Source organism: Patagioenas fasciata, chromosome 9 (assembly GCF_037038585.1).
Source record: "Patagioenas fasciata isolate bPatFas1 chromosome 9, bPatFas1.hap1, whole genome shotgun sequence".
NCBI lineage: Eukaryota > Metazoa > Chordata > Aves > Columbiformes > Columbidae > Patagioenas > Patagioenas fasciata.
The window spans coordinates 25,063,657-25,082,126 of NC_092528.1; the positions used below are offsets into that span (position 1 = coordinate 25,063,657).

The 18,470-nt window shown below is 45.6% G+C and overlaps 1 protein-coding gene across 3 annotated transcripts in view; it reads left to right on the top strand.

The window, feature by feature from the left end:
* P3H2 (prolyl 3-hydroxylase 2) overlaps positions 1 to 18,470 on the top strand; it is a 68,055-nt gene that overhangs the window by 35,891 nt on the left and 13,694 nt on the right. For all 3 annotated transcript variants that reach the window (XR_011740547.1, XM_071812656.1, XM_065844631.2), the window contains exon 2: positions 18,166 to 18,312. Coding sequence is in view for 2 of the 3 variants with exons in the window: in XM_071812656.1 (XP_071668757.1) it covers positions 18,166 to 18,312 (147 nt within the window). In the remaining variant the exon portion in view is untranslated. The remainder of the gene's footprint in view (positions 1 to 18,165; positions 18,313 to 18,470) is intronic.

Genomic DNA, 18,470 nt, shown 5'->3' on the forward strand with positions numbered 1-18,470 from the left:
TAGCCTGCTTGAGACATGCAGAACTTTGTCTACAACCTTGAGGACTTCCAGGCTAGCTTCAAGCATCACGTGTGCTGGCCAGACAACAATGAAACCTTTGAACACATTTTGGGTCAGAACACTGTTTTCTTGGAGGGGGAAAGGGAAGGGAGGCTGGTGCTTTGGTCTTGTATCAGCAGCCGTCTGTGGTGAGCCCCAGATGCCTTCTGTGGGTGGCAAGGCTGGTTGTGGCTCCCCTGTACAGGCTGGTTCCTGAGGGCTGAGGTCTCCCACAGCAGTGGATCTTGTGCAGAACTATTGCTTTGAAAGGCTTGAGGCTCCTCTGCCATAGCCCTACAATTTTGAAGACAGCTTTTTAAAATAATGTGGGAGTCCATTAAATTATCCTGCTGTGATGTGTCAGCTGTTGACACAGCAGCATGACAGTATGTCATCACTTATTTCCTGCTTGAGGGATTGTAAAGCCTTCTTGCATGATTTGGGCTCATTTGCTTTCCAAAAGCTAAACTTTATTGTATCCCTCTTGTCCTCACTGTCCTTCTCTTCTAGACTTTTTCTCTGTTACCTTTCCTTAAACTCATTCATGAGCTCTCCAGGTTGAGGCCTTCTTAAAAGCCTTCAGTTGTCTTGGGCATGGGAAAAGGAGTTACTCAGCTTCTTGTACTTGGGGCTGCACTGGCCAGCTGGCAGAGAGGACCACTGTCATCAGAGACATACTTGACAACCTTTCCACAGGAGGGCTGGTGAAGAGGACTGATCTGTGCAGCTATTAGGCAGGTAAATCTGACCTCTTTCCCTGCACAGACTGGGACCAGAAGTGCTTGTGAGCCAGCTGACCTGCTGGGCATGAGAGAAAAGTGTGTGACACAGCATACAAGCGTGATGTGGCAATTGCCTTGCAGTCCTGGTTTGAGGCATCCAGGCATGGTGGGCAGCCCTAAGCCAAGCCTGAAGGAGAGTTTGAATCTGGATCTGCAGTGAGGTGCCCACCCCATCCTGCCCGCACACCTGGGCAAACCAAGGTGCACAGGCACAGCTGAGAAGCTCAACTGCTGTTCTGGCCCTTCCTGGTGCTTCATTCAAACCATTTCTGTTTTTTCCAGAGGATTTGAAAGCTGCTGCTGCTGCTGTTGGTCTGGTGTAAAATCCAGCCTGGGGTTGCTGGAAAATCGGAGGACAGTGTTGTCCCTCCTGACCCATCACAAGACAGTGCTTTTTGTGCCACTAGTGCCCCATAAATCAGAGCCTTTTCACCTTGCCAGTGCAAGGACAGGTCTCTGTGCAACCAGGAACTGGACGTATGGACAGTCTCATGCTAAACCCTTTGGAGAGCTGCTGAAGAAGGAGCTTGGCTCAGGTCTCGTGTCAAGTAGGATGAGGGAGGGAAACGTCTCCAGCTTGTTTGTGGTCTGGCAGTCAGAGAGCTTTCTGCTGCTGACACTGGAAACCATTTTTTTTAATATGTGCATCATTCCTGGGATGTTTCTGCTGTGTGTGCCTGTGCCGCAGCCTGGCAGCGTGAGCTGAGTGCACTCCACCAGACCTCAAGGGCTTGCGGGTACAGCCCAGGGCCCCCAAACAGGCTCTGAGCTGAGTCCTGCCATGCCACGCGTTGCTGGGCTTTGCAATGCAACTGAGAGACCTGTGCCCTGTTCTCCAGTTCATGGGCTTGCAGAGCAGCTTCAACTCGGGGAGCTGCACATCCCCGCACAGGGAAAAAGGCTCAGGAGCACCCTGTGCTGGGGAAGCGCTCCCAAAGAACAGCAGGGGAGGGATGCTGTCGTCAGAGAAAGCATCTGTAAATAATAACTTGGAGAGCTGAATGCAATACTGGTGCTAACTATGCAGGTTTGCCTGTGTCTCCATTTGCCAACCAAGTCACCATTTAGGTCATGCGGATTTTATTCTGTGGCCCAGATTTATTTTGGATGGAAAACTGAATGTTTCCATTGAAGTTACACCTGCAGTGATTTATGTTTTGAATTAGACTCTGCAATGACCAAAACACATTTGTCAGAAGTTCTTAACATTTGTACTTTTTAAAGCATCTTTTTTTTTTCTTTATTTTTTAATTTTAGAAATATGCTTTGCTTTTTTAGCAATATTCTGGGCTGGAAACAGATTAATGTTTTTCCAACAGCTTCTTGAAATGAACAGCTGTTGTGCACTAAATCAAGCCAAAGGACTTTGTGGGAAGCAAGTCCAAAGTTCTTTTAAAAAACAAAACCAAAATTAAATGCAATGTTATGGTTAGGTGCATGTGCCAGCAGACTAAGTGAGTAAATGAGACAATAGACTTGTGACTTGGTCTTCTGTGTCATATTTAATCCATCAATAGCTGGCTGTAAATTTATGACTAGAACAGAAATGTTGGAAAGTGGTGCAGCTCCCACACTCCGCAGTGGTGTGACCGGTGCATGATGGTGTGTGGGGCCTGGGACACCCCCCGTTTGCTGCATGGTCTGTGGTGCACAATCACCTGCTGCACCCAGCACATGGGCTTAGGGTTTTTGGGAAGCCATACCTACTGGTTAGGTTCTAGGTTTTGTGGATTACTCAGGCTCAACAAGTATGCTTTGAATCTTATGGGAGATGAGATATGAAGTTATAGATGATTTCCTAAGTGATATTTTTTTAAAGTTAATACAGGAATAACCCCTGAGCTGTTTCTAGGGGACTGCCATGCCAGAGATGCTGTCTTTGGGCTGAGATGCAAAATGCAAATCTTTCTCACTGGTTGTGGTGGGATTTCTCAGGCCTGCTGGTTTCTGCTCCAGTGTTTGGGGAGAGTCCTATGAGATGTCATTGCATCCTGACTACCTCATTGCCTTCTGTGGCTTCTATTTCAATCTCTGTCCCTTTCAGTTGTGGCCCTGGGTCATCTTTAAGCAAGTTAGTGAATCTTTGTGAACCAGAGGATGTTTAGGATCCTTACCCATAAGGTTTATTAATATAGTTAGCCATATTTGCTTTTAAAAATCCCTGCATCAACCTCTCTGTTTCTTTAAGCATTCTATTCTCCATGCCAGCAAAAATCCAGATTTGGTACCAGACAGCAAGAGAGCACCCAGTTTAGTTCTGCTGCCTTAGGCCAGGGAAACGTTAGAGGCATGGAGTCTGCTAGATGGCAGAGTACCTCTGCCTTCATGTACATCATGTGCTGTCATTGGAACTGCTTGCAGGTTTTCTTTCCTAAAAAAAAATAAGTAAAAATAAACAAACATTTTGAGGGTTCCTGGTTTTGCAAATTGGTTTTTCAACAAAATGGAAACATTTGCAGAAAGCAAGGGTGAATCAACATCTGGCAATTTCCTCAGCCACCAGGTTTTTTTCTTTCTTGTGGATAAATGCAAAAAAGAATTTCAGTGAAGTCTTTGTGCACATAAAACCCTCACTGTCCGAGTGTGATTGATTAGGGACGCTTGCTATTTTCCTAATTCTCTTACTTAATCTTGGCATCATCCACCTTTTCCGTCTTAGCTATTTCCACTGGAGATGAAACGGTTCTTTGCGAAGGGGCAGGAGACACAGACCCACGTCAGAGGCTCCTCAGACAGACGGGCTGCTGTTCCTCACGGATGGCGGGGGGAGTGGGAAGCCACCCCTCCCTGGCCGCAGCTCAGGGCAGCAAAGCCCTAGTGAGCCTGACCCTATTTGACTTCTTATTTCTATAAACAGCCTTTTATGGTATTTGCCTTTCAAAGAGGAACTAGGGTGTGGATGGGAACAGTGACAAAGAGCCACTTATAAGGATTGAGTGAGCTCTTGCAAGAGACTGGTGCATAATTTTAAGATCAACAGAAAAATCTTGCAATATCTTAAGCCCTGAAATGTCACCTGAGGTATTTAAATACTGTCATTCAGCCTCCCAGCAGCCAGGGCCAGAAGGTTCATGCTCCTGTTTAGCAGGGAAACTGAGTCATGGAGATGCTTAGTGACTAGTAGAAGAATTCCCAGTAAGTCAGAACCAGAGCCAGGAATTAAAAGCAGAAACTCAGACTCCCCTCGGAAGTGCTCGGAAAACACTGGCTTCTGGCAGGAGCATGACTTCATCAGCCATGTCCTCAGCGAGGGCAGACAGCTTCTCATTTTTTGCATACTAGAAAACAGTTCTGCCCCAGATTGCGGGTAATGCCAGGGTGACAGTGGTGGGGCTGCAGCTGGGATGCAGAACGTGTCAGTGCTGTCGGCAACACCAGCCTGTGCTTGGGGGGTATCCCTGCGAGAGGCAGTGCCGCCCATGAACGCTGCTGTGCGATATTCCTGTCTGGCTCCCCACAGGCTCTGGGCTGCTGTTCATCCCGCAGTTGCTGGCAGGGCTCCCTCTCCGGCGGGCTGCCATCCTTCCCTGGAGCCGCACCAAGCAGCTGCTTTCCCCGTCTCAGCAATGCAGTAATGGAATAAACACCTGCGTTGTGCCTACAAGTGACACATGGATTCTTTAGGATGTTGCTTACTGGTGCTGGTGAGAGCTGAGAAATGGAGGAGCCAGCGCTTGAGATAGGAGACCCGTGAGGATCGTCCACCACTGTGGATGCTTTTAAGCCCTTGACATGAGGAAGGTTGTGCAGAAGTCTCTCTACAGGGTTTCCAGCAAGTGGGGCCACAAGGGTGTCAGAAGTTGGAACTGAACATGGAATGTGTTTAAGTTTGTCCCGGTTGTGGCTGGCATCCAGCCTGGCTCTATACATGTCTGTGCCCAGTACAGGAATCTGTGCAGACCAAGTGTTTATCTGCTCAGAGGCAGATACCGGTGTAGTTTGTGTTTGTTCCAGCGACGCACACAAGTCTCTTCTCTGAAGCCCTGTTCTACAAGCAGCTGTTGCAGATGTCCCTGTGCCTGAGCAGCAGCCCATGTGGGACATGGTGTCAGTCCCAGCCGAAGGACTGAGCTCTTCCCCCACTGCAAAGCCCTGTGCTTCCAAAAGTGCCACCTACCAGCCTGAAATGGGAAGACTCGCATTGCTGAAGGGTCACAGAAGTTGCTATGAGCATGGCAAAGCTGTAGGGTCTGGAATTAATATGTGTCAGTTTAAGAGGTGCTTTGCCAAAGCACCACAAGCTTCCAGCGCTGGATCTGCAGGGAAGGTCTGGGCAGACATGACAAAGAAATAGAAGCACAGGCTTGCAATCTCCAAGCCATGTGCATTATGTACTGTGGGTTATAAACAAACTGCACCACTGGCAATATGTTCATGAGAGAGGCCAGGGAGGATGGTGGTACAAAAATTCAGGCTGTTGTTGCTTACAGTTTGGTGCTTGGTCACCAATGCTGGAGCAATCAATGGGAAGTGCTGGATCTGATGCTCTGGATTAGGAATCTGGATTAGGAGTCCAGTCTGTGGACTGCTCTTGCCCAGGATAATAGATTTGTGTCTTATTTCCATCTTTTGTCTGGGAGGAAGAAGAAAGGTGAAGGTACATACCTATAGGAGAGCATCCCAGAGTCAGAAATGTGGGATATGCTGCTGATCCACCCTTTGCAGAGGGTATATTTCTTAGTTGCTCTCAAGGAGAGACACATGCCCTGTTCCTCCTGGGTCACCCCTTTGGCCACACGTGCACAGGCCAAGCTGGGAGCTGACACATCCCACCCATGCCGTTCCACTAACTCTTGTGAAGGGAAAACTGCAGCACTGGGAAAACTGCAACATAGCTCTGCTCTGCCTTTCTGCAGGCTCCTTCCCAAGCCAGGATAATAGGATCAGTGAAACTGCCTGGAAACCTTGGTCAGAGGAAGAATAACCCCTTAGACAAGTCTTCCTCACCTTTTTTCCCCAAGCAGGTTTGCTGTAGGTGGCTCCCATTGGATGCAGCACCTGCAGCTTCTGCTTGGCCGCCCGCTGGGATAGGCGGCAGCTCCTGGGCAGCTGGCAGGGTAAACCCAGTGCTGCTGCAGCAGCAGATCTTGTGATTTGCTGCTATGGACATTAACACTCCATTACTGTGCATGTGTAGGGGTTCTTTTATACACTAATTAACCAACAGTTTGATTTGACGGTGATATTCTGAGCTCTGTTAACAAGCAAGCAATTGTAAATCAACATCCCAGCTGGCCCTGTGTCACAAAGGAGGGATTAGAAAGTGCTGCTCTGTGTGCAGCACATTTGGCGAAGGCTTCTTCATCCCCCCGCTGGATCGAATGTCCTGATAAAGAAACAGGGCTGAGGGGGCTTTTTTCACTCCTTTGAAGAATGGCGTTAGGAGCTGGTGACCCTGGGATCTGGTTCTGATTTGCCATGAGACATCAGACTCCTACCTGCAAGCTGGGGAAAATGATACCTCTTTGCAGGGCCTCACAAGGCTCAGCTAAGATTAATAAAGGAGGGAGTGGATATGGAATAGCTGTGACATTTTGTTGTTATTATTAATGATGTAGAGTGGAGCCAGGGCATCTCTGTGAATAATGTTTGCCTTTTGAGATTTGGCTGCATTTTTTCCCTCCCTTACACTCTACTAATCAGAGCAAAGTTTGACTTTGTAGGAGGAGGGCTCAGAAACCAACATTTCTCAGTGTCTGAAGAAAAAGTGGAGTGTTTTCTGGTGTAATTAGGTCCAGGCTCTCAGGAAATGAAGGCCGTCTAGTTGATAAGTGTTTAGTAATGATTACCAAGCCATGGCTGGGGAAAGTGTGCAAAGTGTTTTCATTTCAGAAGCAGCAAATCCTGCTGAGACTTGTGATGTGTGTGTCATATATGGAGGCAATTGTCCCAGTGATATGTGGCCTCGCTTGCTGAAGCATGAGCCAAATTCACCCTGGTGTAACTCTGGAGGAGATGCTAGAGCTGCACCGAGAGCCTGAGCAGCAGTGGATGCTGCCCATAACATGCCCCTGGGCTGAGTGTTGGAGGTGTCATTCTGAAGACTGGTGTTACTCTTATCTCAAAGCTAGTAATTCCTCTCTCGAATTAGTAACAGCGCTCATGAAAGCTTGGTGAGCTGGAGTAGGGTAAGAGTCACATTCACAAGGGTAGAATTGCATCCTCTCCAAATGAAATACATGTTTCTTCAGTAGTGCTGGATAAACTGAAGATGGAAGTGCATGAAGTTCTTCAGCATGCTTTTGTTCCATGTGTCAAGCTCAGCTGCAGCAGTCAGAAGCTCTTAAGAAAGAGAACCTCTCCTCCAGAATTTGCAGGGTCAGATGTTGCTGAGAACATGTCTGGCAGTCACTATGCTGTGAAATCAGAACAGTCCATCTCACGTCAGCTTACTCATTCTGCCCACCAGGAGAGCACCCTTGAGACTTGATGTGCTCTTAGTGTCCTGGATGAGAGGGTAGGCTGTGGGGCCCCTTCCCTGCCCTGTTTCATCGGCCTTCATTTCATAAGATGAATTTTTGTGGGAAAACCCATCCCTGTTTTAATCAGATGGGTTTGAGTTTTAGTGAGACAAATGTTGGAGGAACCTGAGGAAGTTTGCAGTGCTGCTGCAATGGCTCTTGTATTCCAGGCGGGTAGACATGTGCAGGTGTATTTTGCAGCAGCTCCCATGTCTTCTGAAAACTCTAACAAATGCTAGTGGTAGGTCTTTCTCAGCCACACTTCTACTCTGTTGAAAATAGTACACTGAGGTCTTAAAGTCTTCCAAATCCCTTATTTATTGCAGCTTGTGTAAATGTGTTCCAGAAAGGATTACACAGCTCCCTGGAGGATAGGTCCATCAGTGGCTTTTAAGCACAGTGGTCCAGAGGAAAATCCTGGTACAGGAAGCCTGTAAGCTATTGCTTTTGCAAATGATACCCTGTGTGGAAGTGTCATTTGTACCTGCTACATCCTTACCAGCTGCCCATGAGAGTCCGCCCCTGGCCACTGCTGGGGTAAGGTTCCTGGGATACATGAACCTTTGGCCTGAACTAGCTTGGCAGTCTATAGTGTTTGCAAGGCTTTGCTTTACAGATCAACTGAGATTATGTTGGGGAAATAGGGGTGTATTTTTCACTTCCCTCTCTTTCTCTACAAGCATTGCTTCCTTGCAGAAAGTAAACGCGATGACTTGATGCCAGCCCACTAGCGGTGAATCTATCAGATCAGCAGTGAAGCTTCTTTTCAAGGATGGCAGTTTTCTCCAAAGATACGTAAGGCATGAGCTCAGCTTGCTTGCCCTTGGCATCAGTCAGTTCCACTTGTGGTGAACAGAGCCCACCTCTGATTTGTAGATCTTTAATTTTTGCAAAATGCTTGTTGAGTTGGGATGGTGATCTGATGATTTATTTAATTAAGTGCCCTAACGTCCATCACCATTGGGTCTTCAACCATTCAGCAGTTGCGAGTGGTGATCCTTTGGTTTATGACTCAAGCCTTGGAAAAAGGTATTCTAGAAACATTGTGTCTGGAAAAAAACATGGTAACTAAAACCATTTTCTTGAAGCCTGTCAAGGATTTTGTGTGAGAGGACGATGCATAGATATGAGTCTGTTTTCTCCTTCAGATTTAAGGTTTGCTTGCTTCTCCCTTTGCTGTCCCATAGTGGCTCAGGGCAGAGGGAGATAACAACCTCTTTCTCAGATAGCACTGTCCTGTTTGCAGGTCACCCTCAGGGCTATGCACTCTGCTTTTCAAACCTTCTGGTATTAATAAAATAAACTGACCATAATCATGGTACCTTCTGTAGGAGATGACTTTCTGTTGCTAGGGGAAGAGGGAAGGAGAGGCTTCAGGCTTGGGACAGGGTTTAGATAAGCCACTTGACAAAACTCTGTTTCCATCAAAAACAGGCTGCAAAAAAGGGCTTATCATTTTATCACCAGATCAGTGTGGTGTTCTGGCTTCAGGATGTTCATGAGTAATCCATGTGTTCTCTCAGAAAGGCGTTTTCTAGGGGCACACGTAGCTGTTTGGGTGATGTTGAGTAACAGCAGACAAGCATATGCATTTTCACGCAGGAAACTTTGGCTCTCAAAGGGCATTCAGCAGCTCATCATGTCTGACTCTTTTTAAAGGTGCTGAGCCGCTGCTAAACCCTGGAAAGAGAGGAAAGTTCCTGCTGTAAGAATTTTTCTGTTTGTTTCAGATTTTTCTCTTGTGTTTTCCTTAAGTGTTTTGGTAATTACTTCTGTAGAGATGTCAACGTGGAGACAGCTTGGTCTGAACCAGTGCCTGATGGTATCAACCAGTGAAGCTCGACTAGTTGCAATGCCCAGGGAGGAAGCATGCTAGAGAAAATTCACATCTGAACTGTAAAGCTGTAAAGCTGCTGCTTTATGGGTCTCAGAGAGGGAAGATACATAAAAGCAGGAAAAACACAGAATCTAGGAAACAAAGAATATGTGACAGTTCTGCTATTTTTGGGTCCAGTTTTCGACTTGTGTTGCTGCATTCTTGCACACATATTGGAGAAATGTTATCAGTCCTTTCCAGGCAGAAGTACTGATGGCCAGAAGTTTGCTGGAATAAGCTGCTTTGCCTTATTCTTGCAGGCACAGTCCCCATGTTATTCACCATCATTTGTGCAGTGTTTGTTAATCAGTTCAATCAGAAGAGTATAACTCTTATCCCCTTATTGGGAGAGGAGGTTGTGTGTCGCTGTTGTTTTAATGAAATCCTTTACTGATGGGAAGTCTTTTGATAGAGACATGCTGCAATGTGCATTGGCCTTCATCCTCCTCAGAATAAACGCTGCTGTTGGCATCCATAACGATGACTCTATGTTGTGGATTATACTTGTGCAAAAGCACCGTTCAGTGATCCTCTGCCAAGCATCCCCCATTCTATCTCTGTTTCATGACTTCAATTCTTTAATCACAGATGAGTTTGCTTTGTTTCTGGCCCGAATTGAATGCCTTTGGCTTCCTGAGGTTGGAAGACTTTGTGGAAATGTAGAATATTGTTATGTTCCTGTGGCATCTCTGCTGCTAGAGAGGGAATGTCCTGCCTGCCTGTGACTTATGCTTACATGATGCACCCCCCAGTGCTTTCAACAGCCTTCCAAGTTTGTTTTGTTCTGGTTTTCCCCTAAAAGTAGGTGAACAGTTTTAGCCTTAATCAGATTGAAGCATTCCAGCCTTGACCTTCCTCCCTTCACAGACAAAGGGCTTCCTCGCTTCTTGCCAGCAGGGTTAGCAACATTCACCTCTCTCCTACCAGGTATTTCTGAGGCGCTCTGCAGTGGACCACCTGCTTCTCTGTCAATATATCAAATGAAAGCTCATTATTCATCTAACAGGCTGTGGCCAATGGGACTATTGCTGGTGGTCCATGAGGAGGGGATAGTCACGTACTGCTTGTTTCCAGCTGCTCAATTTTATTAGCTTAAAATGCATGGACTAATCCTTGGCTGATACATTACCAGGTGTGCAATGACTGGGGCTGTCACAGGAATGCTGTGACAACAGGAGGAAAGACACGAATGAGAAAACCTCCACTCTGGAAAGCCTGGCTGGCTTTAGACCTTTTAGCATCTAGCTCTGCTTGTTGCCATTAGTGGATGTGTTGCTTCTCCCATGCTACTTATCTCATCTCTAATTATCTGATGGAGAAAAACTGGATGTAGGAGCCTCATGGGTAACCATCTGCACCAATTGCTGAAGGCTGAGTACATCCCACCTTTTCCAAGGAAAATTATAAGGGAAGCTCTTACTTAGCCTTCAGATTGTGCTAGTATCCGTAGAAATAGCAAAGGAGCTCATTTCCAGACAGAGACGGCTTTTGGAGGAGCTGCTCAGAGCCCTCCTGTGGTCCAGGGTGCGGGCTGTTTTGCATCACAGACTGGCAGTGTGGTTCTGTGTTTGCAGCTGGAGGGAGGGGGACAACTGCCCAGCTCTCTGCTGATAGAAGGCACTTTTTTTTTTCCTTTGTACAGAATAGTGTTCTGAAATCCAGGTACTGTCTGTGATCACAGCTGTCATGTGCTGCCATGAAGGAAAGAATCCCATCTACAAGGGGTTTCTTGCCTAAGCTTTAAAAAGCCAGTTCTAGGGGTATTTTTTGGAGTGAGTTAGTTAGTTAGTTTGTTTGTTTCGGTTGTGGTGTGTTGTTTGTTTGTTTATTTTGCTGGGAGAGCCCACACTGCATATTCTAGGAACTTTTCCCTGTTGAAAATGTTTCACACACAACTCAGCTGTCATCAGAGTAAGTTACACAGAACTGAGTGTTTACACAGGACAAAATCTGGCTTGGAGTGTTTTTCACAATCAGATGGGAGGTTCAGTAAACACAAACACAGTTCCCATCGCTTCCTCAACGGATGAATCCTACAATGCCTCAATGTGTTCGAGATTTATGTGGGAATAGTCCTTCCTGCTGGGAAGTGGTTTTGTAAGTCACTTGCTATTGAGTAATTCCCTGCTCCTTGTGCAGCATTTGTTACCCCACGTGCGCACAGAAGCACACAATGCACAGCCAGAAACGTGTGAAAATCCTCATCCTTATGTGCCTGGGAACAGTTTAAGAGTAGTGTGTCAGGGAGGGAAGAAAGTGTCTCAGTTTAATTTGCTTTCTCAATACCAAACTGACCTTTTCAGATAGAGGGTGCAGCCTGCTTGGCGTATACATGTGTACACTTACGTAAAATACTACCAGCATGGCCCAAGTGAGAGATTCATTAGGAAATCTGATTTCCCTCCTGGTTAATTGAAAAAAGTTGTTCCATGAAGAATATTTAGGTGGTTTTTTCTGTTTTGTTTTAAATTTCCAAGTATCTGCCACTTTCCGGAGACTAATTCAACGTCTAGTCAGCTCTTTTGACCATGTACCTACCAATCTGCGTATGTTTGTGTACTGAAAAATTGCTTGTTGGAATAACAAAAGAACCCAAATCCTTCCCAAGTTTCCTTTCTCATGAGAACTCTTCTCTGTGCCAATTCTCCAAATTTCTTCTGTTTTGGATTTGGGTCTACCAGAGCAACTGGTGAGCAGCAGCACACAGTGAGGTGTGCTGGGGTGATCTGAAGGGAACTGTCCCAAGCACATTAGAGGTTTTCTGCATTTTGAAAATGGAGAAGGCCTCTGAAAAGATGCATGTGGAGCCTCCAGGAAGGCATCGCTACTGCCCCCCGTAGCACTAGTAACCAGTAGAAGGGACCAATCCTACTTATCTTAAGTTGGAATACAAGGAACGGGTGAACTCTTTGGAGAGCAAGGGATGGTGTGTTAATGAACTCAAACACTGCTTCACATCTCCGTCGCTTGGTACCTTTTCCCTACACTTGGCTAAGGCCCTCTTCTGCCATATGCTTGCCTTGCTTTCTGATTTTAGTGTTTCTGAGGGGTCAGTGGGTGCTGTTGTGGGTTACAGGCAGCTCAAGCATCTTTCTGTGAATGTGGGATCCCACCAGCAGAGGGAAATTTTCCTGATTAACTTCTCTGGAGAATTTCTTCCTTCTCTATTTGCAATAATAAAATAGTTGAGGTGAGGTCACATGCTATTTATAGCCATTTCACTTCTACTTGCTTATACTCACCAAGGCAGTAAGCTCTGCATAGACACAACGAGATTAATTCTTCATGACACTGAACCTTTTATTTCTCTTGTTATCTGTGCTTACTGACTCCAGAGCCTCCCTCCTCTGCAGAGCCCAGTGCACTAAGCCTTTGATACAACACAGCAGCATTGGAGCTATGGAAAAGTTTAAAAAACCAATATCTGTTCAGCAAACCAAGAGCTGTCTGAAGGTCTGGGACTTTGCTTTCTAGGTCAGCCAAATGAATGAAATTTTTTCTCACAAGCTCCATGCCAGGCTCATGCACTCAGCAATTAATGGAGGTTATGTGCAGGTAGATCCAGTCTTGGCACAGCAAGAAATGCTGTGGTTTTGATGGATCTTACACATTTTCCAGTGTATAAGCCTTCCTTCTCTTTCCCTCCCCAAAAAGTTTCAATTCAAACTATGTCTTACATGCTGAAGATACTTTAACATAGAAACAGGCTGGATTACAACAGTTGCATGAATGCATGACAGTTGCCAATACCTGATAATATGTTCAATGAAATGGGAACTCATTGTCAGTAGTAGTCTGAGGTCTTGATTATATCGTGTCCTGTGACCTCACATCTCCAGCAGTCAGAATAGATATTGCTTTGGCTATACTCTCTCTAAAATCCTTCGACTTTTGGACCTCTTTTATCCTTGTTTTTGCCATGAAAACTGCAGGGTCAGCTGGGAGCACCTGAGAACCTGTAGATCTTCTGGCCACAGCTGCTTCCCTCCCATAAACAGCACTATGTCAGTGTTAACATAAGCAAAGTGCCGCTGGTACGGTGCACCATGCCCCAGGCTGCAAGAACAGACTGTATATCTGTGCAATGTTCCTCTCACAGAGCTGGCACGATGCCTGTTCCACTTTGTTATCCACACTGCCAAGCACCAGGGAGCAAACTTGAAGGACTGAAATTGTAGCTAAAACCACGGTGCTGCTGTGTGGTGTATCCCCTAGGGAAGGGGCCAGGGGCTTGTGCAAGCTTGCTGAGCATCTTGGCATGAGGGAAGCTTTGGTCAGAATTCATTCATCTCCAAATAGCGAGGGCAAGTGTGAATTCAGAGCACATGCCTGCACATGGGGCTGAGCCAGTCTGAGCTGTTTTTGGGTGGGCATTAGCGATGAGGTGAATCCTGGTTTTCTCTTTGAGAGACACAGCAGCTGAAGTGATGATAAAATCAAACGGCAAGTCAGACATATTCCAGTGTGACAGTTTGTTTCCTCACCACAGCAAGTTGGTGACAGTGGGCTTACAGGTACAAATTAGATTGCTCAACATGGAGTTTGCTGGCTGATGTGTGATTTTACAGGTACAAGAATGATGATGAACTATTAAGAGACTGTAAATGTTACATTATGTTTCATCATGCAGCCTATGAAAGCACCACAAAGGATTTTCTCAACTGTTATAAATGAGAATTGGCATCAATTGTATAGTGATGCTCAAGATATTTACTCAAGGTCCTTTCTCCAGCCCATGTTTGGTCCTGTCTAATGCTCTGATTAAAACCGCCTTCCTAATTCAAGTCCCTACTGCAGATTGGAAGTGGCAGTCCATTGAAGTCCAGGCCAGCACAGTCCCAGATGGGAATGAAACTGAGCATTTGCAATTTGCAGAAATTCTTTAATCTGGGATTTTGCCGCTTAAAATAATATTTCTGTTTTTCTGTAAAAAGAAACACCCCTAACATTCGAATGAGGAAAACAAATATTTTTCAGCATCAAAACCCAGAAGCACTTGAATGTTGTATTTTCCCCTTCTTGGCTCTAGCTGTTGGCATGGTAAGACCAAAATGGACAGGGTGTTCCCAGGGCTCTTTCAGTGCTCATGTTCTGATTTTGTGTGTCCTCTCTGGCCAAAATACATGGGGTTTGATGCAAAGCTGCAGCGGTAGTCCAGCGATCTCATTCCAGTGGGGTGAACAAGCAGACCTTAGAGCATATACTACGGTTGTGCTTTTACAGTTGTCATTTTTTCCTTGCTCATTTTCACTCAGTGATGGTTGCACAAAGATCAAAATCTCCTTGTGTTTCATGCTCTCATATGCTTATGGTCCCTGAACTGCTTGCCATCTAAATAAACAAAGTTATTACCCTGTGGGAGAAACACTATTATTTTTATTGTTATCCTTTTAAAACAATGGAAAATCAGGCACAAAGAAAACAAAATGTTTTTTTCCAGTGACTGCACAGTGAGATTGAGACAGGGCCAGGAACTGAGTCCAGGTGTCCTGAGTCCCAGCCCAGACCTTTAAACACCAAAATATCCTGCTCCTTGTGAATTCAGAGTGTTTTGGCAAAAGTTTCCCCAGAGTGTTTCATAATTAATGTCAGTGCTAGTCTCTGAACATGTCTTACCAGTTAGGAATTTGCTTTTATATACACACATCCACTTAAAAAGTCCCCAAAACTTAGCAGCTGTTGGCTTCTTTGTGTTACTTGAATGTTTCTAAGGCAAATATGGGACATGATAAATTGAAAAATGTTGAGTTGAAATGTTCTACTTTGAGTCCACTTAGCAAAATCCAAAGGTCACCTCTGCTGCAAAGAGCCAGTAGGACTAGACACAGTGTGAACCTTTTTTCAAGCATGGAAAAGGGATTTTCTGTTGTGTCTAGAAATCAGACTCTTCCTATCTTACAGGGGTGGATTTTATCCAGGAATAACTAAACCCATCCTAGGATCTGTGACAATTTTTGACAGCTTTCTAAAGAGAATGTCCAACAACAGACTACTGCAACGCATCTCGAAGGACCAGTTCCCTGGATGAGATGCATTTGGTTCCTCTTAAGTTTGCACAAGCAGGATGCTGCCTGTGAATAGAAATCTGTGGTATGTAAGAACGCGATTCCCCTGAGCAGCTCAAATAGTGGCTTAATGGCAGCCGCCTGGATCAGGTCAGCAGCTAATGTGTCTCCAACAAACCTCTTGCCCCATCTCCACCTCTCTAATTACCAACTGCAGCAGCAGTCCCACCTGCACACAACATGACTTGAAAATTCCCATCATGAGATGCTCTAGTTGGTCCTTTATCCTGTATCAGATGCTGCCCAGCTGTGATGAGCTTTTCCAGGATGGGATTATGTTGAGATAAGCTTTATCAGGATGGGATGTATGTTTCTGAATATGAATGTCTCTTTTAAAAAAAAAAAAAAAAAGAGAAAAAGATTTCTACACTGAAGGGGTTTGGGGCTTTTTTGTTCTGTCCACGATAAAAATTTCTTGCAGTCATTTTGCTCACCTGTGGGGAAGCCAAGGGATTATTCTGTAGTGGTGTCCTTAGGAAAACTTAAAGTGAAAGACTAGAGTAGACATAGTTTTTGCAGTAAAAGCTGGCTTCACATCATACATTGTCAGCACAGAGCTAATCCTGAAAAACTTCTGAAGCTTACACAAGCCAAATTATTTGCGTTTCTGTGGGCACTGCAGCACAGCAGTGCTTTGGTGTTCAAAGGGCAGATCTGGGGAGAGGTCTGAGATGCCGTCTGACCAGAGCTTTCATCTTCCTTTTGGAGGTATTCACGCGTGGTTCTTCGGCCAGCTCTGCCCTGGCTTTTCTTGGAACCACACAAGCAATTTTGGCTGTGCTGGAGCAGCAGACAGGGTTTAGGAGAGTGCTTGCCTGGTGTGGCTCTGGCTGGCAGCAATGGCCAGGCTTTTCCTCCAAAAGGTCTTAATGTATCTAGGCACCTGCATTCAAAACGTCTCCATGCTCCAGCAAGCGACGTGGGAACGGCTCGTCTGATGTAAGAGTGCCAGTTTCACAAATCCCCTGGTAGATTTGTGTGTCTGGTCCCATTCAGTGTCTCCCTCTCAGAATCACTCAAGCATCCCTGACAAACTCAGCCAGTGATTTCCAACAGCTGTGATGTCTCCACTTGTCACCAGTTTGACTCAGGGTAGTCCCTTTGTTTGCTCTGCAGACTGTGTTTGCACTCCTACTTATCTAAACAGCCCCAGAGCACAGATGAAAGCACTGGGTGCTTCTCTGGGGGATTCACTGTGTGCTGGGAGGTTCAGCGTGTGTCTCAGTATGCTCTGCATCATCCTGCATCCCTCACCTTTAAGCTGGGCTCCCAATCACCATCATCTATCCATCTATTCATCTATCCATCTATTCATCTATCCATCTATTCATCTATCCATCTATTCATCTATCCATCTAGTCATCTATCCATCTATCCATCTATCTATCTATGCATCTATCCATCTATCTATCTCTATCCATCCATCCATCCTGTGTTTTTAATGCCAAAATTGTTTTCAGCAGCTTGCTGCACTTTCTAATTCCACCTTGTTTTGAGGAAAAGCCAAAGGAAACCTGTTACAGCGTTTGCCACTTGGAAATTGTATTTGAGCATGGAGATTCAAAGGGCACTGGCTGCTTCCTTCACAGCTAAATCACACTCCTTCTTCATCATTGGGAAAGGTTACCTCGCAAAAATAATGTGTGTCTTCACCCTGTATTTGCCTGAATCTTGCCAAACTTTACGTGCAGTAGGAAAGGAGGCATCATTCTGCCCGTTAAACAACTGAAGTATTTTATTAATGCAGTCAGACAGCTACACTTTCAAAATAGGAACAGATTTGTCAAATGATTTGGTGTGGGCTCGGTGTTTCCAGGGGGACTCTCCTTATCCAGCTGAACTGAAGCTGTTGCTCTTCCCCTGCTCTTGTTCCCACTCAGAGCAGCGCTTGGCATAAAAGACGACTTTATGCCATCCTGTTGGTGCAACTGAGTGAGCTGCACAAATCCTTTGCATTTTTTTTCCCTTAGTATTTCCCCACAAAACTTTCACAAGCAACATATGCAAAATTGCCATAGGATGTACGTACTCGGGGGCATCCCTCAAGGAGAAGCCCCCATGATTTCATTGAGATATCAATCCCACTAGATTCAGCAGGAGTTCATGTGATATTGGATGTGCAGGTGGTTGAAAACACATTTGCCAAGGCAATAAGCAACCTGCGGACAGGGTATTGTTCAGTTCAGCCAGATCTCTGAAGATAATCATATGTCAGGGATGACCTGTTAGGTCATGCAGATGTGTCACCTGAACATCTGTCCTTCTCCCTGTACTACTGGAAGCAGCTGTAGGTGTGTTTAGCACTAGAATTTCTGTTTGTTTACAAGGCTTTCTCCAGGGTGAAACTACTGTTCAGTCTCAGTTCTGAATCTCTAAATCTGAAGTGACTTGTTAAAACTCTTCATATCGCTGCTACTATCAGTAGAGTCTGGCCTTTTGCAGCTGTGCACAGCTGACCTTAATAAATGGTCCCGAGTCTCCATTTACAAGCAGAAGCCCTTAGCCTGGTTGTAGCTCAGCCTCCAAGGCTTGTAGGGAGAGCAGTCTCATCACCTGCTTTCCCCTCCTCTCTCCATCTCATATCTCATGAGAGCATCTCTCTGCATCGCACTGTGCAGAGGGTTAGAGTGGCTGAGTTCAGAGGATGTGCAGCTGGAAAACAAGCTGGACCCTGTCACCAACAGACCACATTGCAGACAGATGAATGACCTGTCTGGCTCTCAGGAACTCCAGCTCTTCTGATTTCCCTTGCGCTGGGCTTTCTTCTCACTTCAGCTGTTTTCTTTAGCCTCTTTATTCAGGTTTTCCTTGGTTATCCCATCATTGTGCAGTCCAGTGATGTCAAAAGGGTGTCAGGGGTACAGGTGTCAGAGTGTACTGCATAAACTGCTGTGTTCACTGTCCTACATCACCAACTTGTGGTCTTTCTTATCTTGTTACAGATGAACAAGCTGGAGGAGGCAGCAAATGCAGCTCACACCTTCTTCATGGCAAACCCTGAGCACATGGAGATACAGCAGGACATCGAGAACTACAAAAACACAGCAGGGAAAGTTAGCTTGGTTGACCGGGAGGCCAGGCAGCACATGGTGAGTCTGAGCTAAAGAAGTACCCAGGTTAAATGTCAGGCAGTGTGAAGAGAAGAGATTTAGGAAGCCAAGAGAGTATCATCTATGAATGGGGGGATTCTTGCCAAGGTCCATATTACAATATAGGAAAACAAACTCCCTCTTTCAGTACTCTTCTT